The sequence below is a fragment of the Ochotona curzoniae genome, unplaced genomic scaffold (genome assembly GCF_017591425.1).
Source record: "Ochotona curzoniae isolate NIBS_2020 unplaced genomic scaffold, NIBS_Ocur_1.0 contig_1274, whole genome shotgun sequence".
Taxonomy (NCBI): Eukaryota; Metazoa; Chordata; class Mammalia; order Lagomorpha; family Ochotonidae; genus Ochotona; species Ochotona curzoniae.
In genome coordinates this window covers 4,428,811-4,451,438 of record NW_024465023.1, presented here as the reverse complement: position 1 = coordinate 4,451,438, position 22,628 = coordinate 4,428,811, and the positions used below count along the sequence as shown (strand labels likewise).

The following is a 22,628-nucleotide window of genomic DNA, read 5'->3' as shown; positions in this document are numbered from 1 at the left end:
ACCAATGAACTACAGTGCAACCATTACAAATATATTAAAAGGGGGCCAGCGTTTGGACCCAGAAATACAAATACTCTATTTTCTCAATTATACATGGGAGCTAAATTTTTTTAAGTAAACAAACAAAAATAAAGTAAAAACAAAGATATGTCTGCTATCAATATTGCTGCAAATCAAGGTTTGTAATACTTTGTTTCTTACCTTTGTCAAATCAATGGTTAAGAATGCGATACCAGGCCAGAGCTGTATAGCAGGCAAAGCTGCCACCTGCAGTGCCAGCATCCCATAGAGGCACCACTTCAAGTCCTGGCTGCTTCAGTTCTCAACTATCTCCCTGTTAACACTCCTAGGAGAACAGGGGAACTGGTTCAAGTGCTTGGCCCTGAACCCATGTGGGAGACCTGGAGGAAGCTCCAGGCTTCTGGTTTGAAACTGGCCCAGCTTTTGCCATTGCAGCCATTTGGGGAAGTGAATCAGTGAGTGGCATCTCTCTCTCTCTCTCTCTCTCTCTCTCTCTCTCTCTCACACACACACACACACACACACTTTCTCTTTCTTTCTCTAACTCTGCCTCTCAATAAACGTTTTTTAAAATACAAAAATAAAGGAATGTTATGCTAGTATAGTTTTAAAGATCGTGCTTACTTAAAAATGTCCAGTATATTGTGAGATGCTCATTCTTCCAATCAATTCTCATTTGTAGCCATTGTCTATGGTTTCATTAAATTAGAGTCTTTCTGCTTTTTACGCATTAAACTTCTTATTTGGTGAAGTGTTAAGTCTTTCAACTGTAATGTAATGTAATTAATAAAAAACAAAAACTATGTTATCTGAAAAACTGAAAAGAAAGAAAAAGGAGAGTAGGAGGGAGGGTAGGGAAGGGAGGGAGGAAGTGAATATCATGTTTTTAGAATAGTATCCACAAATCACACTGGATCTGTTAAAAGTTAATTAAAAATTAAAGTAAAAAAGTTTTAAAAGTGACTGGCTTTGTGAAATAGCAATCGAATTCTATGCTGGGGACTGCCAATGTTTCAAAATAAAAACAATGCTCATACAGGTAGACATATCGCACACAAGTTTCTACTTTTATGAGAATGTCACAGGAGCTCCATAGTTCTTGTCTCTATATTTGTAGTTTAAAACTAAGACTACAGATGCCTTTTACATATGAAAGAGGCACATTCCTGGATTTGAAATGAAAAGTAGGTTTCCAAAAGAACCCATAACAAATCAGCTAACTTGCTAATTTAGAAAGACAGATGAACACAGGTTACCATCACCCAGAAGGGAGTTTTGCTTTGTTCTTTGTTTTCCTCTTTTGCGCATTGTAAATTGTAAAAGAGATTCAGGACCTGTAGCACTTTTCAAATTTGGGTTAGTAGTCCAAGCTAAGAGTGCCCTCTTCTGGTTGTATGGTTCATATTCAGCATGAGTTAGGCCATCATTTAAGAAAGCCAGTTTCCAATACTGGAGTGCTGGTTCAAGTTCCCTTATTCCACTCTGAATGCAGCTTCCTGCTGATGCACTTGGGAGTCAGCAGATGGTGGCCCGAGTGCTTGGGTTCCTGCCCCTTGGATGACCTAGATGCCACTGTTGGCTCCTGGCTTTGGCCAGACACAACCCTAACTTATGGACAACTGAGGTATAGCCTAGAGTACTTGCAATGTGAAAATAGACAAGTGACCTCTCTTTCTCTCCCTTAGTCTCTGTCACCATTTAGAGTAATAAATATTTTTTTAGAAAAGAAAAAATTTAATTTGGAGGAGATGGTGGTGATAACAACAACCATAATAATAAGAATTTGGAAAGGAAAGGGGCTTTCCCTTTCTAATTTACCAAGAATAGATATACAAAAATACGTTTTTGATTGTACTCGTGGTTTCCAAGGATCTGAGGGGAAGGGAAGATGTGGGATTTTGTTTAGTGGTTAGGAAAGCTGTGATGATCAGTTGTTCAGTAGTACGATTGCACTTACTGGTCTGAACACTTCCAAATGATTAAATTGCTACTTTTCAGTTTATGCTGTGTTGGTTGCCAGATATAAAACTAAAACGAGTTGTAGAATAAAAACTTGAGGTTGATGGCAGCATTTCTAACTCAAGACTACTTATTTTTATCTTAAGTGTTTGCCATAAATCAAACCAACTTGTATTTGGTACACTTTTTAATCCCCGTGATTTGATCAAAATGAGCACATATTTTTCTTAATTCATTAAACTATCAATTTTTTTAAATATTTACTTATTTTTATTGCAAAGTCAGATATACAGAGAGGAGGAGAGACAGAGAGCAAGATCTTCCATCCGATGACTCACTCCCCAAGTGACCACAACAGCCGGTGCTATGCCGATTCGGAGTCAGGAGCCAGGAGCTTCCTCCAGGTCTCCCACGCAGATGTAGGGTCCCAAGGCTTTGGGCCATCCTCCACTGCTTTCCCAGGCCACAAGCAGGGAGCTGGATGGGAAGTGGAGCTGGATGGGATTAGAACCAGGGCCATATGGGATCTCAGTGCGTTCAAGGTGAGGACTTTAGCCACTAGGCCACGCCACCAGACCCTAAACTAACCCTAACCCTAACCCTATCTTTCAAACAACTGCATTTTTCTTTTCAGTGTTACTGTCTTTAATCTTACAGATCTAGGGACTCGCATAAAAAGGTAGTGCGAATATTTCATGTACTTCATTTAGAATAGTATCTGCATAATAAGCTATTACTCAATGCTTGACTTGTTTGAGTGGAGCACATAACATTTATTGAAATGTAGAAGAGTAGGAAAGAAGCAAGTTTGGAGAATTAGGACCAGAGATGTTTATCAGTCATCTGGGGATTTCCCCATCCTCCTCCCTTAGTGTTTGGCAAAGTCTGGAGATGCTTCGAGTAGCACACCTGGTTGGGGAGGGAGATGGGGAGTGCTACTAGCATGCAATGAGTGGAGGTGTGCTCTACGCTACCGCACCACAGTGAAGAATTAGGTGTCCTCAAGAGCCACTGGTGTCCCAGGTTCAGCAACCCTGGATTGGAGTTCTCTTCCTGTTAGCCACTTTAAAAAGAAAGAAAAAAGATTCCTTTTCATTTGAAATACAGAGGTACAACAGACACACAATGAGAGACCATACAGAAAGAGATCTTCCACCTACACGTACACTCCCCAAATGGACACAACAGCCAGAGTTGGGTGAATCCTAGGCCAGGAGCCAAGAGCTTCCCCTGGTTTTCCCACAGGGTGCAGGGGCCAAGCACTGGGGAATTAACAGGGAACTGGATCAGAGGTGAAACAGCCAAAGCCACTGCAGCCGCAGGGGATTCCTGCACCACAGGTGGCAGCTTTACTGGCTTTGTCACAGCGCTGGAATTTGTGCCAGAGACTCAGAGGCGAGGTAGTAACGGTAGTAAACGCTGCAAATGTGTTGTCCCTGATCACGGCCACAGCTTCGCAAAGAAGAAATCATTGCACCCTGGAAATCAAGGTTCTAAAATTTTACTTAAAAACCACAGAGCCTACAATAGCAAAGCTGATTAAATGCTAACTCTTTCCCGTTAAAAATACTGAGAACAGTGTTGGGAAAATGGGATTTCACTTTTCCATAGCCAAAAGAGGATACGTGTGAAGACGATTTGAAAGATGAAAGTCTAAGAAATTCCAGAAGCCTACAAGATACAGTGTATCTTCTGGCTGTTTACCATATGTCATAGAATATAACACATCGGCAACAGAAAGAGGAGTCATTTTCCACAGTTCTAAACAACAACAACAACAACAACAAAAACGACTTCTACAGTACTATTGTCAGATTTCACAGACTTCCTTGATGTTGAAATGTATATATATGTAAACATTTATAAAATGTCTTCAAAATTACAAACTTGTTAATATATATATAGATATATAAGTATATCTATATATATATAACAGTCATGTTAGAACCTATGACATGCGATGAATTATTTTTTTTCCCACTCAATTTCGGTGGTCACTAAGCTAGTCCACACTTTGGTTCACTTACAGGTTTTTATACTGCTTTTTAAACAGTCGTAGTTAGGTTCATGGTCCTCATGTGAGTCTGCATCAATTCGGTAAAGCTCCCATCACACCTTCCCACGCACACATCCGTAAGTCATTAGTTTATCAGTGAGTGGTAAACTTGAATTTCTTGCATACGTTGTGTAAAACTCTCCATAGGTTTACTTACACTTGAGGAGGCAGAACGCATTAAATTAAACATACGCAGCGTTTTCTAAAACCTAGCCTTGTAGAAACGTTAAAAAGGGGTGGGGTGAGGTGGGGTGGGGAGTGAGGGGTGGAGGCGGAGAGGGGATATACGTCTCAGGATACAGGAAATACGGTAAGAGCGAAACTGGGAGGAAGCTCTGAGCCTGGAGGGGACCCGCCGCCATCTCAGGTCTCCAGGCTTTGCCAGGGCTCACTGAAGAAAGCTGACACCCGGGTCCTATAATCCTTATGGGGGACCAACCTTGTGCCTCCGGGAGAGCCACTCTCCCACCTGGAAACACGCGGGAAGCGAAACCTCCGAAAAAGCGCTGCCTCCTAGCTCCGCGGTGGGATTATCCGGAAGGAACTCCAAACGGAGGTAGTACCACTCTCCCCTCCGCTCCTCCTGCTGCATCTGCCAGCCTGAAGTCGCATCCTCCTCCTCCCGAGAAGTAGTGGAATATTTTTCTCCCACCCAAAACCAGGTCAGATTCTTTCTCATTTGGGACGTCCATGCTCTCTGAAACTTAAATTATGCATTTTCTGGATCTCCTTCTCCTTTTCCCTGTTCTAGTTTCCAAGATTTCAAAATTGACGAAAGACTATGCAGACTTTACATAGCTGTCTCACAAGATGTGCTTGGGTAAAATGATAATATCATTGCATTAAATATTTTTAATATCCTAGACATGATAATTGTGAGGATTTTTTGAAGAAATAGTTTTGAATCTTGATTTGCTTAAAATGGATTAAATGGAGTCAAGCTGGGGGAGATCCAAAAAAAAAAAATGATTGTGAATTGATGACTGAAAGTGTGGTGATGTGTATGTGTGGATTTATTGTACTGTTCTCTCTACTTTTGTGTATATTCAAAAATTTTCCATTTAAAAATAAGCCTAGTACAAGACCAGTAACTAGAATCTTTTGAAGGCCTGTACCTAGCAGCATGCTGAGAGCAGAAGTAAAACAGAGGCTTCCAGAAGCGTGCCTTTCTTTGTAAGGTGGCAGTGTTTAATAAGTTTTCGTTTTAAGTTACCATATGATGGTCAAACCCAAGTGCCATAATGTTTGCTTGTTCAAGGTATTCAGGAAGCATGGAGGATGGGCCAAATTACTGCCTGGTAGTAATCAGGAGCCATCAAAGAGGAAAGGGGGACTAGGGTGGGTCTTACAGGGTGAGTGACATCTGTCATGTAGAGGGGGAGGGAACAGTTTTCAGGCCGTGTGCTGTTTCCTGAACAAAAGTCACAAGGCAAGCTTGTTCTGGGAACAGCTTGGCTATAATTGTGAATCCATTAGAAAGATTAGGTGATAATGGTACAGTGTTGCAGGGTCTTTTGAATGTTATGCTAAGTGAGCAGTTTATCCCATAAGCAGTTGCAAGTATAGAAGGTTTTTAAGCAAGTGGTATTAACTGTGTTTTAGGAATCCAGTTCTTACCAGAGAAGCTGTCTCCTATTTAGATGAGCTTTTAGAGAATGAAAAATAATGAAATTAAATCTGATCCAAGTCTCACCGATTCTTCTAAGCCAAGAGAAGCCTCTGCATTCATGCAGTGAACTTCACTGGAGCTCCTGCAATGGCTGAATCTTGCATGCGGATCTGTAAGGGGCAGGTGATTGGTAAAAAGTAGGTAGGACAGCTGTTTGAATGAATAAATCAGTAAATGATGGAGTCACACTGACAACCAAAGAGATTCTGGAAATTGAAATTGGTGTAGTAGAGCAGAGAAATAATGAGTGCTATCTCACTTGAAAATGTTGCATCATTCCATAAAGCCTTAGTTCTCTCATCATTACCTCTATCAAAATAAGTGTGAGATTGTGTAGTGGAGCATATGGAGGGCAATGCTCAGATAAGAAATATGGGGCGTTGTGAATACTCACCTAGAGATTCAAATCGTTAAAAGTCAGAATAACAGATGATATTTATTGAATATTTTTATGTGTCAGACACTATTCCAGAAGGGTTTGCCTATTTTATTTAGTCATAACTATACTAGGGAGGTTTGTATAGATCAAGAAAAGTTGTATTATTTGTTCCAATTTACACAGTACTAAATGACTGAGCTAGGATTTGAATCCAGAATGCTTTTGATCCAGAGCCTATGTTCTGAACCTTGTATTATTATGTAATCTAGAGCTCTTCAAAATGTTCATGAGGAATACAGGCCATCTTTTAATTCAGTTTTCCATGAACTTTTTGAAGCTGCCTTATACAACTGTTTTGTAGGAGTTTATCATTGAAATGGGGGCGGGGTGGAACATACAGTATTGGACAAAGAAACAGGTAGCAATAGAAAAAAAATTATTTTACTTTATTTTGTTGTTTTTCAGTCTAAAGAGATTGCATTATGTCTCCATGTCTTTGGTGCATTCGTAAACTAGTTCAGCCAGTGAAGACAGTGAAGATTATTTACCATGCTACGCTGCTTTTTCTGATGTCCTGCACTTGGAAGTTGTGAAGTTTAAGGTAAACCTGTTCACCAAAAATTTGTTAAGAAGAAGAGGAATGAATTTATTTTAGCACATTAAAGATAGCCAGACAAACAAACAGCAAAATGCTTCTGAGAAAATAATTTTCTATGTTATATAAAATAATATATAGGATTTAAAGTTTATGAAGGTACACATTCACTCCCAATCATCTAATACTTTCTGTTGCTTCTATGAAATGCATCTTTCTAGGGATGTATTCTAGTTGCTGATGGTAAAAGGGAACATGCTTGAGAAAATTCCTTTCTATCCCTAGTTTGCTGAGAGAGTGTATCTTATGAATAGAGGGTTTTGTTTCTACAAATGCTTTGTTTCTACTTATTAGCATCCACCAATAATATTGTAACAGTGTGGAACATCTTCATCAAAAACCATTGTATCTCCAGCTGTTGACTTCATCAAGCATCATCACTGATTATTTTCTTGTCCGATTTTGTAATTTTTGCTTTTATTTTCAATTTGTCTTTAGGTTTTTGTTTGTTTTCTGATTTATGAGGTTGAACCTCTTGCTAGATGTCAGCTGAGAACTGTCCCCAACTCAGAGTGGCTACCTGCACTCTGTGGTTTGCGGTCTGCTTCCCATATCTTCAAACCCAACAATGACTGAGTCTTTTTCGCACTTAGAGAGTTTTTCCCATTTATTCTGTCATTATTTTCTCTGACTCAGCTGGGAAAAGGTCCTTTGCTTTTAAAAATTTTTGTTTTTATTCAAAAGGCAGATTTTACAAAGAGAAAAGGGCAGACAGAGAGAAAAATCTTTCATCTACTGACTTACTCATCAAACGGCTGCAAGAGCCAGAGCTGAGCTGATCTGAAGCTGGGAGCCAGGAGCTTCTTCCAGGCCTCCCACGGGGCTGCAGAGTCCCAAGCACTTGAGCCATCCTCTACTGCTTTCCCAGGCCATAGGCAGGGAGCTAGATCGGAAGTGGAGCAGTTGCAGTGGTCATTGCCGTGGTGCAATGGATTAATCTTCCACATACAAGCACCAGCATCCCACGTGGGGGCTGTTTTGTGTCCCAGGTGCTGCACTTCCCGTCAGGTTCCCTGTTTGTGACTTGGGAAGGCAGTGGAGGATGGCCCGTGTCTTTGGGACCCGGCACCCATGTGGACGACTTGGCAGACATTTCTGGCTCCTGGCTTTGGATTGCCACAGCTCTAGCCGTTGTGACCATTTGGGGAGTGAACCAGTGGATAGAACATCTTTATCTCTCCTTCTCTTAAAAAAGTAGAAGAAACAGAGCAGCCACGACAGGAACTGTTGCATTTATGAGATACAAGGTCCTTTGCTTTTTAAAGACACTTGCCACTAAACTGTGTCCCCCTAATAATTCAGCAGGTTAAGCCTCCATCCTCCAGTGCTAGCATCCAGTATGGGCACCAATTAGAGTCCTGGCTATTCCACTTCCAATCCAGCTTCCTGTTGTCTAGGAAAGCAACAGAGGATGCTTCAAGTCCTTGGCCCACTACACCCAAATTGGAGACCCAAAAGACACTCCTGACTCCTGACTTCATTTGTTCTAGATCTGGCCTTTGTAGCCATTTGGAGACTGAGCAGTGGTTGGAAGTATTCTCTCTGCCTCCCTGTTTCACTCTTTCTCTGTAACTGCTTTTCAAATAAATAACCCTTTACAAAAATTTTTCCTTTCCTTTTTCCCAATGCCCTTAACCGAATCACACCAGCAACTTAATCATAGATTAATCATATTAAGTTCCTTTTACCTTAGAAAGTGACATAGTGAAAGAGTCTGGAAATTATAGTTTGGGCATCTTTCGATAGCCATTATTCTACCTAGCATAGATTACATTAGAATAGCTAGCCGTAATATGATATTCAATATATGATCCATTCTTTCTTTGTAAGATTTATTTATTTATTTGAAAATTGGAGTTATACAGAGAAAGGAAGAGACAGAGTTTTTTCCCAGTTACTGATTCACTGCCCAAATAGCCGCCAGGACTGAGCCAGGCCAAAGCCAGGAGTCAGGAGTTTTCTTCCAGATATTTCATTTAGATACAAGGGCTCAAGCACTTAGGCCATCCTGTGCTGCTTTCCCAGGGACATCATCATGGCGCTGAAATGGAAGTGGAGCATCTGGGTCTTGAACCAGCACTCATGGATGCCATCATCATAGGTGGTGGCTTTATACATGATACCACATGTTAGTCCTCCATTCATCCATTTTATTACTTTCATTCAAGAAAAAAAAAACACTAAATGTCATCTGTTAAACTCTAGACATTGCCGCAGTTATTAAGATAATATTCTAACCCAGTCAATGGAGTTCATAGACTGTTTTGGTAAGCTCTGTAGATAGAAATGGGCACAGAACATTATCAGCGAATACAGAAGAGTGCATGGCTTAGACTACAAGTGCCAGCCGTGTTCTCTTGTGTAAATCAGTGTCTGAGCTGAGTCATTAAAAAAGAATGAGAGTATTAAATAAGAATGAATGATGACTGAAGGGAAATTAGAGAACTTCAAGCAGTTGAGAATATAGTGATCAAAGGTACAGAGCTCCAGATAGGCTGTTCTCTTGGAGAGATGGAGATGGGTGCTCTGCAGATCTAGAAGCCAGAAGTTTTCCTGAAGTGAAAAGATGAAGCTAAATCTCCAAGCTGGAGCATAAACATGAAGACTTCATGCTCCATGCTAAGTACACTGAAATAGGAAGTCATTGAGTATTTTTCAGGAAAGTACAGTATTCATATTTATGGTTCATATAGATCATACTAGTGGCCATGTTGGATGATAATGTGAGATTCACATGATAAGACCCATAAGATGCTTATGTGAAAATCCTGCAAAAAGTGATGAAGGCCGGGCCCGGCGTGGTGGCGCAGTGGTTAAGGTCCTCACCTTGCACGCCCAGGATCCCATATGGGCGCCGGTTCTATCCCAGCGGCCCCACTTCCCTTCCAGCTCCCTGCCTGTGGCCTGGGAAAGCAGTCGAGGACGGCCCAAAGCTTTGGGACCCTGCATCCACATGGGAGACCCAGAAGAGGCTCCTGGCTTCAGATCGGCATAGCATCGGCCGTTGCGCTCACTTGGGGAGTGAATCATCGGACGGAAGATCTTCCTCTCTGTCTCTCCGCCTTTCCAATAAAAATAATAATAAAAATAAATCTTTTAAAAAAAGTGATGAAGGCCAAATTCAGCTAATGCTAGTACAATGAGAATGATTTAAGAAAGGTTGATGAGATTTTACTGATTAGATATTATCTTAGGGTTCAGTTAGATAAACATAACTAGTAGGAGACAGATAGTAAGTATATTGCAGGTATTGTATGCAAGCAAGCCAATACAGAAGAGTGCCAAGCACTGGTTAGAATTTGGAAGTCCTTTATTGCTGGTGATGAAGAGGAGGCTCAAACGCTAAAGACCTCTCAGCCCTGAAATACAGAATGGCAGGGTTTTATAAAAGGCAAAAGCCAAAAACCAGGAGGAGTTCAGTAGGACTGAGCTAATGTGTAATAATTTTTCTCCTAGTCATGCCTGAACAGCCTACCCAGGGTCTCAAGCATTCTTGTCAAACAAGATGGGGTTTTGTTGGCCGGATTAAGGTGCTGTGGATGGGGGATACCTCACCCAAGATGAAGCCCAGCTCAGCATGGAGTCCCTCATGTCAAGCCTGTTAATTTCACAAGCAATTGGAGGGCTGGTTAGGTAAGTTTCAAATCTGTAGTGTAGGCTTTAGGAGAGGCAGGCTGGAGTTCCCAGGCATAGGCTGAAACTGAGGTCCTGAGAATGGAATTTCTTCAGGAAAGTTTTATCTCTGAAAGTCTTCGAACTGATTAATTCAGATCCATATAGATTACTTAGAAAAATCCACTTTACCTAAAGTCAACTATTGGTATAGGTTAATCCATCTATAAAATAGCTTCACAGTATAATTGGTTGCGTATTTGTTGGAAAACTGGGGACTCCAACCTAGTCAAATTGACGTGTCAAAGGACCATCACAATTGAATCATCTGAGATGGAATAATAGAAAATTATTCTTGAATCTCTGGCCTCAAGATTGGACGAAATCACTAATTGAGATATAAAGTAGGAGAGAAGGAGCAGGTTGTTAATATTTTGAGGAAGATAGCTATTTGGGGATTCCTGGAAGTCAGGTGAGGGTCTGAGATGGCAAGAAAGGTTTTAGCCAGATAAGTAGATGAAGATGCCATCAGTATAAAAAAGATAGTTAAAGCCAGAGGAATAAATTAGATAATTTGAAAGAGACTGCATATATAGAGAGAAAATATGAGTTGAGGAAGAAATCCTGGGGAACAACACTGAAGGAATGTCCGGAGAAAGATGAGCACATAAGGAACATAAGGAGAGAATCAAAGCGTTTAATACTCCAATTTTAAGAGAAATGTGAGCAGAAGGACTATATATACAGGGGTACTTTAAAAGGTTAATGGAGGGACAGGCACTTGGTGTCGTGGCTGGGATGCCCCCTGGGAGGTCCAAATCTCATTAGAACGCTTAGGTTTGAATCCCACCTCTGTTTCTGATTCCAGTTTCTGGCTAGTGTGCACCTGGGAGGAAGTAATGGCTCATGTAGTTGGACTCCATTGCTCAATGCCTGCAGGCATTTAGGGAGTGAACCAGTAGATTGTTGTAAACTTCTTTCTTTGCTTCTCTCATACATAAAATAAATACAAAAGTTTAAAAGTTTGTGAAAAAGTGAATTGAAATTAATTTCCTATGGTAGAAAAAATGTGAAATCCATGCACAGCTTTTTTGTAATATGTTTTTCATAAATTTTATTGAGGGTTTAATAATAGAAAAATATCCATAAATTTTTTAATTAAATTCACTGATGAATCTCGCATTACTGCCTTCGGTGTTATTGTTAGAGCAGAGTCCAGATTGCAGTGGGTTTAAAGATGACTAGCAAGGGGCCTGGCGTGATGGCTCAATTGGCTAATCTTCCCCCTTGCAAGTGCCAGAATCCCATATAGGTGCTGGTTCATGTCCCAGCTGCTCCACTTCCCACCCAGCTCCCTGTTTATGACCTAGGAGAGCAGCAAGAATGGCCCAAGGCCTTGAGCCTCTGAACTCACTTGGGAGACCTGAAAGAGGATCCTGGCTCCTGGCTTCAGATCAGCTCAACTCTGGCTGCTACGGCCATTTGGGGAGTGAACCAGCAAATGGAAGATCTTGCTCTCTGTCTGTCCTCCTCTCTGTAAATTTGCCTTTCCAATAAAAATAAATAAATCTTTAAAAAACAAGAGTGACTAGGAGGTACCAAATTGAGTAACCCCTCAGAGTAATTATTAAGGCAAAAGGGGAGGATAAAAACTGGATGATACAAAAAATTAGATGATAGCTGTTAAAAGATTAAGATCCAAGGGGGTCTTAAAAAGTAATGATAGAAACTCTCCCAACTTTAAAAAAAAATACTAATTTGTTTTTGTTGGCGAGGCAGATCTACAAAGAGGGAAGGAGAGACAAGGTGGTCTTTCATCCACTAGTTTGCTTCCCAGATAGTGTCGATGGCCAGAGCTTAGCCAGACTGATGTCAGGAGCTCCTTCCAGGTCTCCCACATGGGTGCAGGGGCTCAAGGACTTGAGCCATCGTCTACTGCTTTCCCAGGCCACAGGCAGGGAGCTGGGTCAGAAATGGAGCAGCCAGGACTCGAACCCATATAGGATGCCAGCATTGTTGGTGGAGGATTAGCCTGATAAACCACTGCACCAGCCCCGAAACTTGCCCAGTTGTAATACAATAATCAGAAAAGAGGGAAAGACTGAAGATTTAGAAAAACAGAATTCATAACTAAGAAAAAAAAGCCTTGGTTATTTGAGGGGATACAATGCGAACACAAGGACTTATTTTCATCTTTGGATAGGACTAGAGTGGTGGCTCTCAGTGGAAATAATAGAATACCAAGGGGATGGTTTGAATGTGAAAGGCAGTTAAGGTGATGAAATTAAGCAGAATGCTTTCTGGCATATTGTAGGTATGGTCAGGGTTGATAAATGTTCAATATGCAAGACAGCCTGCACAAATAAGTGATTCAATATTTCCTATACAACTTTGATGGTTTCATTGAGTGTTCGTGTGGTTGAAAACCCTATTTACATTAATATAGGCCTCGAATTGAACTCCATTTGGTGTACAAAATGTAAATTTTAATATACATGGACATTTCCAGGAGTACCATTGCCAAAATAAGCCAATACGTTTACGTTGTTTTGTTCATCATTTGGGGAAATCATGACATCGGCAACAGACATGGCCCTTGGATATTGAGATACCATTCACAACATGCCTGTATCAGCTGGCATTTGTAGCCATCATGTTTATGATATTCTGTGTACATTTTCTGCATATTTCATTTTCTTATATTGTGTCTGCATTTATATATTCAGATATATCTTGTTTCATTATAAAGAACTTTACTTGCACTTGCCTTTCATATTACAGATATCAATTCTTTCAAAAATTAGTGAAGTTGGGCCCGGCGCGGTGGCGCAAGTGGTTAAGTCCTCGCTTTGCACGCCCGGGATCCCATATGGGCGCCGGTTCTAATCCCGGCAGCCCCGCTTCCCTTCCAGCTCCCTGCCTGTGGCCTGGGAAAGCAGTTGAGGACGGCCCAAAGCTTTGGGACCCTGCACCCGCGTGGGAGACCCGGAAGAGGCTCCTGGCTTCGGATCGGCATAGTATCGGCCCGTTGCGGCTCACTTGGGGAGTGAATCATCGGATGGAAGATCTTCCTCTCTGTCTCTCCTCTCTGTATATCCGCCTTTCCAATAAAAAATAATAAAAATAAATCTTTAAAAAAAAAAAATTAGTGAGGTTTACTTGAAAGATTTAGTTATTTATTTGAAAGTCAGAGTTACAGAGCGAGAAAGACAAAGAGATCTTCCATCTGCTACGTCACCCACTAAATGGCTGCAACAGCCAGGACAGAACCAGGCAGAAGCCAGGAGCCAAGTTGTATCCAGGTCTTTCCTGTGGGTAGCAGGGGCTGAAACATGTGGGCCATCCTTTGTCACTTTCCAAGGCTATTAACAGGAAACTGGATTGAAGTGGAGCAGCAACAGGGACATGGACTGACAGCATTCTGTGATTCTGACATTGCAGTCAGTGGCTTTACCCACTGCTCCACAACACTGGCCACTAAAGTTTATTTTAGTCTAGTAAAACAGGCATTAATATGTTAAAGAAAAGGAAGCCATTTAGGATTGAAAAACACTGACCTAGAAGAAAGACGATACAAGTGAATGAAAATGCTGGCAACTTCTGAGTGTAAATGTAGAGATTTGTGAGAGTGTATGCATGATGCTTTGTGGGAGAGGTTACCATAATTCTCATCCTTAATTCTAATAAATATATCTTAGTCTTTATTGGAATCATGCTATGACACTTAAAAGAATACCTTCCTTTCTTTGTCTTAAGATTTATTTTATTGATTTGAAAGGCAAAGTGTTAGAGAGAGGGAGGTAAAAGACAGATAGGAACACACAGAGAGATCTTTCATCTTTCAATTCACTCCCCAAATGACTACCATGGTGAGGGCTGGCCAGGCTGAACCCTTGAGCCTGGAGCTCTGTCTGGGTCTCCCATGTAAGTGGCAAGGGCCCAAGTACATGTGCCATTTTTTGCTTCATTCCCAGGCACATTAGTAGGGAGCTTCATTAGAAGCAGAGCAGGTAGGACTCAAACCAGCACCATATGGAGGCTAGTGTTGTAAGGGGCAGCTGAACACTGTGCCCAATTCTGTTCCTCGCTATGTTTCTGTGGTATCTTTCTATTCTAGTTCTCCTTTTATTTATTTGGCCATTGTTGCTCATCGTCATTGTTTTAACACTCTTACTCTTCCTAGATCCTGATTGGATAATTGCAAATAACCTATTTAAATCCTCATTTCCAGTTGGCAGACTCAACCACCTCATTGTGTCAAACTAAATACATATACATAGGTGATTCTAAAATATGTATTTTGAGAATAAGTCCTTATACCAGGCTTCAGACTCATGTAGCTGACTGCCTAATAATCCATTTTGAGGAGATGCTTTATCAGCATTTCCGATTAAACACAGCCAACGTGGAATCTTTCATCCTATCACCAGCAGCTCACAAACCTCTTATTCTTCTAGGCACTGAATTGTCCAATGCAAAAAGTGAGACATCATGCCCTTTTTTCTCTTGCACATCTATGTTTTTAATCTGTCATGAAGTCATGATAATTATTCCTTCAAAATGTGTCTTGAATTTGACATTTCTTTCACATCCCCAAAACTCCATTCCCGTACCATGGTTTGAACCCTCACTATTTTTGTCATAAATGACAATAATAGTTTCTAACCGATCTATCTCCATTACTGCCTATTAACTTGGAAAAGCCTCTAGAATAGCATCACCAAAATAAAAATCTAAACAAATAGTTTTACTACTTAAAATCCTTTCATGATTTCTTGCTTGATTTTTTTTCTTTGTTTAATTTTTTGTTTTATTTTTAATATTGTTTATATAGTGGAGAGGAATACACACCCATGTGGGTCTCTGAAGGTGAGTGGGACAGATGTTTCAGGGGTTTTTTTTCTTCTATGTCTGTAGTGGGGAAAAGGGAGGGGATGGCTCCTTGCTGCCAAACTACATCGACACCTGAGGATGGGAAATAGTCATTTGGTGCTATCTTAGAGACCATGATATGGGGACGAATGTTCCAAGCATGTTACCTGAGTAGTTTTGATAGTTCTGAGAAGTTGTTGGTTTCACTGTTCCTGGGTTGAGAAAACCTTCCAGGATCTACTTGTTGACAAAGTTCACCTTAGTGCATCCACAGACCCAAGAACATGTTGCAAAGCTTGGCCAGGAGAATTGTCCAACCTGTTCTGCTTCCCATCCACTGACAAGGCAGTTGACATCCCCTGCTGGCCTAGATGAGCTGCCCATCATGTCCCCCGTGTGCATCTGGGCATGCTGTGTACTACACAGGCATGAGCAACTGAGGAGTCCCAATTTGTGCCCTCCAAGGTCAGACCACACATCCTATGATTTTCCCTGTAGCCAGAGTCTGAGTCCAGCCATCTTGTTGGAGAGTCTCCCAAGAAACCTCACCCGGGGTGACCTCAGACTTGACTCTTGCATGTGCTAGCCTATGCAAGGTCAAGTTCAATCTGTCACCTTCACCAGCCAATGAACATACTGGTGTGAATACAGCTGCCTGTTCAGTTCCACCCCAGGCTCATATTACACAGTCCAACAGGTGCTGGAACCCACCAAGTATACCACAGACCTGGTCCTCACACATACCAGTATGTTCTCTGGCCTAGTCAGGGTGACTCCCAGTAACCACCACCAAGCACACCCCCAGCCCCTGGTTCTCACTAATGGTGTTTGTGCTGTTGTCTGACCTTGCCTGGCCTGCCTCCAGAACCAGCCCATATTTATCCCAACAGGTGCTGCAGCCCACTGTGCTCTGGCCTGCTCCTATCCCCAGCTCTCGCACTCACCAATGGGAGCTGTGGTCTAGCAGAGGACTTCCCAAAGTTCCCCTACCAGGCCCACTCACCAGCAAGGGAGCTCATGAGCTCCAGCAGGTGCTAGAGCCTAGCATAGTCTGCCCAGGCCACAGACCTAGTTCACATGTATGCTGGTAGTTGCTTAAGCCTTGCCCAGCCTGGTCTGTTCATAGTCAAGCTTTCACACGTACCAGTGAGAGTTGCAGCCCATCCAGGGAGTCCCTAGACTTGCCCTAACAGAACTGTTTGCAACCCCAATTCTTGTGCATGTTTGGTGGGTGTTTTGACCCAGTCTAGTCTGGTCCATCCACAATCTCAAATCTCACTGGCAAGTGTTGTAGCCCATCCCAGCAGGGCACAGCCCACACTGGGTCCTGGCTTTTGTGTGTGTGTCAGTAGGTGCTGTGTCCTGGCCCAGCCCAGCTGAGGAGTGCTGAGGAGTGCTGAGGAGTGCTACAGACTTACCCTAGCCCACCCACAGCTAGTGGCTCTTGTGCTCCTCAGCAGGAGGTAAGGCCTGGCAGGGAAGTTCCCCCAAGTTCCCTAGGAGTCCTGCTCACAGCCCCAGATCTGATGCATGCTCGCAGTTGTAGTGGTTTTGCTTGGCATGGTCTGCTGTCAATCCTGGGCTTTGCATGTTCTGGCGGGTGCTATAGCTTGGCCCTTCACTGAGCCTCAGCTCCCATGAGTGTCAGGTGGGTTCCCATCAGGTGAATTCTTTGGTCCAGCCTGACTGGCCTCTCACCACACCAGCTCTCCGTGCAAACCAACAGATGCTGTAACCCCAAACCCACAATCTGGTTCTGCCTCCAGTATCATAAGAAAATACTGTGAACAAGTATACATAAACCAGTTAAATGCCCTAAATGAAATGAACAGATTTCTGGATGCACAAAAGTTACTAGACCAAACTCAAAGAAACATAAAAGCTGAACAGACCTGTGAGTGGAGTGATTGAATCAGTAATTAAGAACCTTCTAACAAAACCTAACAGATGACTTCACTAATTCTATCAAATTCTGAAACAGGAATTATTTGTAGTTATTTTCAGACTCTTGCAAAAAATAGAAAGAACCATTTCCAAAACTGCATCCCTCACAAGAAGAAATATAGAACTATTTATATCCATGTTTCTTATGAATGTAAATGTAGAAATCTTCAATAAAATATTAGCAAATTTAATCCAACAGTATTTAAGGAGACTTTAACAAATTCATAGAGAAACTGAGTTATGTTTTTGTTGATGCGAAACATTTGAAATCCCTGGATACAAGGAGTTTTTTTAAAAGTCCATGAAAAATGTGTTCTATGAAAAAAGCTCCATGGATTCCAAGAAATTTTGTACCAAAATAAATCTATTTTTAATGCCTTTTCCAAGAATTTATTGAAGTAACTTTGTGTTATATAGATAGGAATTATGCACCATAACCAAATGAGATTCATATCAAGAATAAAATATTAAAAGGATATATCAACATAAAAATATCAGTGTTAACGTACTGCATTAATGAATGAAAGAAAACCACATAAACATGACAATTGATGAGAAAAAACATTTGGCAGATCTGTTTGAATAAAATAATCAGCAAACTAACAATACCAGCAACTTTAATATAACTAAGTATGTCTGATATGTGTTTTATCACATTAAAGTAACAAAACTGGGCCCGGCGCGATGGTGCAGTGGTTAAGGTCCTCGCCTTGCACGTCCAGGATCCCATAAGGGCGCCGGTTCTAATCCCGGCTGCCCGGCTTCCCATCCAGCTCCCTTCCTGTGGCCCGGGAAAGCAGTAGAGGACGGCCCAAAGCTTTGGGACCCTGCCACCCGCGTGGGAGACCTGGAAGAGGCTCCTGGCTTCGGATTGGCTCAGCTCCAGCCATTGCGGCCCCCTGGGGAGTGAATCATTGGATGGAAGATCTTCCTCTCTGTCTCTCCTCTGTATATCTGCCTTTCCAATAAAATAAAATAAATTTTTTTAAAAAAAAAAGTGACAAAACTGTTTTGGACAAAACTGTCATTTGCGATTGACTTAGAATCAGAGTATGTGAGCAGTCGCTCACATATGGAATCCCAGAGTTGCAGGCTTCACTTGCCGAGGCACAGTGATGACTTCACGTTTTGTAATGCTTTGGTGATTGGATGTTATTTGATTTTTGAGAAAGTAAATTGAAAGGGAAAGAGGGAAAGACAGAGAAAGAAATCTTCCGTCTGCTAGTTTCTTATCTAAATGGCCACAGTAGTGGGGCTTAGGCCAAGTCCAAGGTGAGAGTAGAGCTCCATCTGATCTCAATCATGGCTTGCAAATAGTTGGGCCGTCTGCTGCTGCTTTCCCGGGAAGCTGGAGTCGGTGCTGTGCCACTCTGACAGTCCCTGGGTAAATCTTTACCAATCTGTTTTCTTGGGGAGAAATGATTTACATGGATTGAAGGATGTATCCATACTTAGATTGTGTCATTCATTGTATGATCATGATTGTTGTTCTCTATCATTTTCCCTACAGTATATTTCAAATCATATAGTCCCTTTCCTGTCCTTGTCCTTTTTTCTGTTACATTATGCTATGATAGAAATAATTTGATAAATATGATCATCGTTGGTGGGTAAATTATATTGTACAACAGTGTGTACAGTTAATCTGATTTATATTCCAAATCTTAAATCTAAAACTTTATACTATAGTCACCATTCTGTATGTATACTTTTCAATAAATAGAAAAAGGCTTAAAAAGAACTGATACCTTTGGTTTTATGAAGAAATCTGAGGAGTCTTGTTTGAAGTAAGCATTTTGTCTGTTGTTTAAGGTTTACATAGCTTGGTTATATTCACGTTACTTGTGTAAACATACAGGTTTTTCTCAAGAATGTGAGTGTGTCAAGGGGCTATAGGAATATGGAAGATTAAGGAGACTGATGAATGAATCCTAGAAAACCACACACACACACAGCAAACAACAACAACAAAACCAGCGGTCATAAAGTTAGACATCCTAGCACTTCTTTACACCTTCCACCTTACAGTTAAGCCTTCGGGTTCCAGTCAGATACATCATATACCAAGTAATAAGGCCATTAGATTACTATGACTTTGATTTTGCAATTGTCACAATATCTTCTAATGCTTTTCTTTTTCTGTGACCTGCTTAAAAGGGACAGTGGGGTATTAACTTCTCAAGAGGTATATTTGGACCTGTATGATAATTGAATGCCTCAGTATAAATTAAGTCATTTTTTTGTATCTTTCAGTCTTAAGATGTAATCAGCGTGATTGTACCTCCTGAATTTGGATGAATTCTAGGACATGGGCAAGATCAGCTTGTAGACTTCTAAGACTGAACGTCATGGCATGGATCATAATGAACTCACTAAAGCAGATACTGCTCCTGAGATGGTCCTGCAAGCAGATAACCAGTGTGCTCTTTTGCTGATATTTTAGTTCTTGCCGTATAACTTTAAGCTGTCATAAATTCATTAACATCCCAATAAATTTTGTCTCTTGTTGTTGTCTTAGATATTACTACTGCCTAATAAATAATGTTTTAATTAATACTTCACCTGAACTCCAAATATAGCTAAAATGGATGTCAAAATGTGATATGTTCCTCCAAACGGCTACTTATTCATTGTCATGCGACAACACCACAGGGTTAATGGTAATATCAGAATATAAATCAAGATCTCAGAACATTTTCTTCACTTTAACATTTTTTTTTTTTGCATTTAAAATTGTTTAATTACCCGAGGAGGATAGAGAGACCAAAGGGGAGAAAGGGTACTCGCATCTAAGACTGGGCTGTGAGTGGAACTGGCTGCAGGCACCCAATCACTTGGAGCTGTACCGCTGCCTCCTGAGGGTAGCATTAGCAGGAAGCTGAAGTTACGACTTAAGAGTGAGGTAGCAAAGCCAGACATTCTGATATGGCATGAAGTTGCCTCAACTATTAAATCAAATGACCACCCAAAGCAGCTTTCATTATTTCACGCAGTTATTACTTGCTTATAAATTAGAGATTTATTAGAAAAGTATGTATAAACCCATATAGCTGTCTTCCAGGTGTCGTAAAAAAAGAGAACTTTTCTCAATTACAATAAAATATTTTCCTAAGCATATAGTGTATTTGAAAAAATCACATAACCATGACACATATTTAATGTATTCAAATAAGTTATGAAATTTGACTTCACAAAATAAATTTTCAGAATGTGAAATTTGAGTATTTAATTCAGTTAACTGAAATTGGTGCCTTGACCTAGAATCAAAGCATGTGAAATATTACAAATGATGTTATGATGTTAATTCTAGTAAAGAGTGGGCATTTGGTGCAACAGTGAAAAGGCTACCTAAGACTTCCTATATCAGAGCACCTGGGCTGTAGTTCCAGATTGGCTTCTGATTCGAGAACAGCCCAATGCCTTGAGACCCTGCCCCCTCACGGGAGACCCGGAAGAAGCTCCTGGCCTCTGGCTTCAGATCGGTGCAGCTCTGGCCTTTGCGGCCACTTGGAGAGTGACGGAAAGATCTTTGTCTCTGGCTCTCCTCTGCGTAAATATGACTTTCTAATAAAAATAATCTTTAAAAACACAAAATTTAAAAAAAAAAAAAAAACTTAAACGTTTCCAATCTAGCTCCCTGCCTGTGGCCTGGGAAAGCAGTTGAAGATGGCCCGAGGCCTTGGAACCCTGCACCCATGTGGCCAGGTCCGGAGGAGGTTCTTTGTTCCTGGCTTCAGACAGACTTGGTTCTGGCCATTGTGGCCAGGTGGGGTGTGGACCAGTGGATGGAAGATCTTTCTGTCTCTCCTCTCTGTAAATCTGCCTTTCCAATAAAAATAAATAAATCTCTGGCCCAGCACAATCACCTAGAAAAAAATAAATCAGTAAAACTTGCAAGTTGTTGGGGATAGGTATTTGTCATAGTAGTGAAGACACTGGGATGCCCACATCCTATATCAAAGTACCGGGGCTTGAGTCTCTGTTGAACTCCTGATTCCAGCTTCTTGCTAATGTGTGCCCTGGCAGGCAGCAGGTGATGGCTTGAGGCAATACATAAAAGACCTGGATTGGCTTCCTAGCTCCCTGTTTTGCCTTGGCATTTGGAAAATAATCTGATTAGCGCAGTGTGTGTGTGTGTGGGGGGTGCCTCTAAATAAATAAGCACAAAACAAGGATAAGAGTGATCAATTTCTGAAGTGATTAAAATGATACATGAAACACCTGCACTTCCTGTTAGAGCTCCTGATACGAGTCCTGGCTCTGCTTCTGCTTCCTGTTAATGCGCAGTTTGGCGATGGATGGCTTGAGTTACTTGGGTTGTTCCACTAGTGTGAAATACCCAGATGGAGTTCTAGATTCCTGGCTTTGACAGCGTCATCTCTGCCTGTAGTGCATATTTCAGAAGTGAACTCAACACGGCGCTATCTCTGTCTCTCACCCAACCTCATCATATCAAATAAAAACAAATAAGTATATTAAAGTCAAGAACAAAGATCCCAAAAGCAGCAGGAGAAAAGCAGCAACATACAGGAGAGTTCAAATAAAGTCAGTAAAGACCTTGTAAATCAAGATAAGACCATCTATTCAGAGTTCTGACCCTGCTAAACAAATATACTGTACCTAGCAAAGTTTTCTTTAAATAGAGGAGAAGTAAAGACATTCCTAGACAAAGATGAGGGATTTTAACACCAACAGGTTTTGTCTTATAAGAAATGTCAAAGGGAGATCCTGGTGCAATGGCCTAATGACTAAAGTCCTCACCTTAAACGTGCCAGGATCCCATATGGTTCTAATCCCGGCAGCTCCACTTCCCATCCAGCTCCCTGCCTGTGGCCTGGGAAAGCAGTTGAGGACGGCCCAAAGCCTTAGGACCCTGCACCCGTGTGGGAGACCCAGAAGAGCTCCTGGCTCCTGGCTTCAGATTGGCTCAGCTCTGGCAGTTGCGGTCACTTGGGGAGTGAATCATCAGATGGAAGATCTTCCTCTCTGTCTCTCCTCCTCTCTGTATATATAACCTTCCAATAAAAAAAATATATAAATAAATCTTTAAAAAATAAATGCCAAAGCGAGCTCTTTAAGGAGAAAGAAAAATATGCTTATTAGTAACAAACACTTAATGAATATAGGCACACTAATGCTTTTCCTCAAGGAAAAGAAAATTATTGATTTTTTTAAAAAGATGTATTTATTTTTATTGGAAAGGCAGATCTGATTTAAACAGAGAAGGAGATACAGAGAGAAAGATCTTCCAACCACTGCTTTACTTCCCAAATGGCTGCAAAAGCCTGAGGTGAGCCAATCCGAAGCCAGGAGCCAGGAGCTCTTCTGGGTCTCCCACACGGGTGCAGGGTCCTAAGGCTTTGGGCCGTCCTCGACTGCTTTCCCAGGCCACAAGCAGGGAGCTGGAAGGGAAGTGGAGCTGGATGGGATTAGACCGGTGCCCATATAGGATCCTGGTGTG

General features: G+C 41.4%; 1 protein-coding gene across 1 annotated transcript; it reads left to right on the top strand.

Moving 5' to 3' along the window:
* The first annotated feature begins 4,354 nt into the window (after positions 1-4,354).
* NBDY (negative regulator of P-body association) lies at positions 4,355-19,756 on the top strand. The gene is made up of 3 exons (XM_040997846.1): positions 4,355-4,698; positions 6,550-6,685; positions 19,421-19,756. The coding sequence occupies exon 1, from the start codon at positions 4,463-4,465 to the stop codon at positions 4,667-4,669; it is 207 nt and encodes a 68-aa protein (XP_040853780.1). The 5' UTR covers positions 4,355-4,462; the 3' UTR covers positions 4,670-4,698; positions 6,550-6,685; positions 19,421-19,756.
* The last annotated feature ends 2,872 nt before the right edge of the window (positions 19,757-22,628 follow it).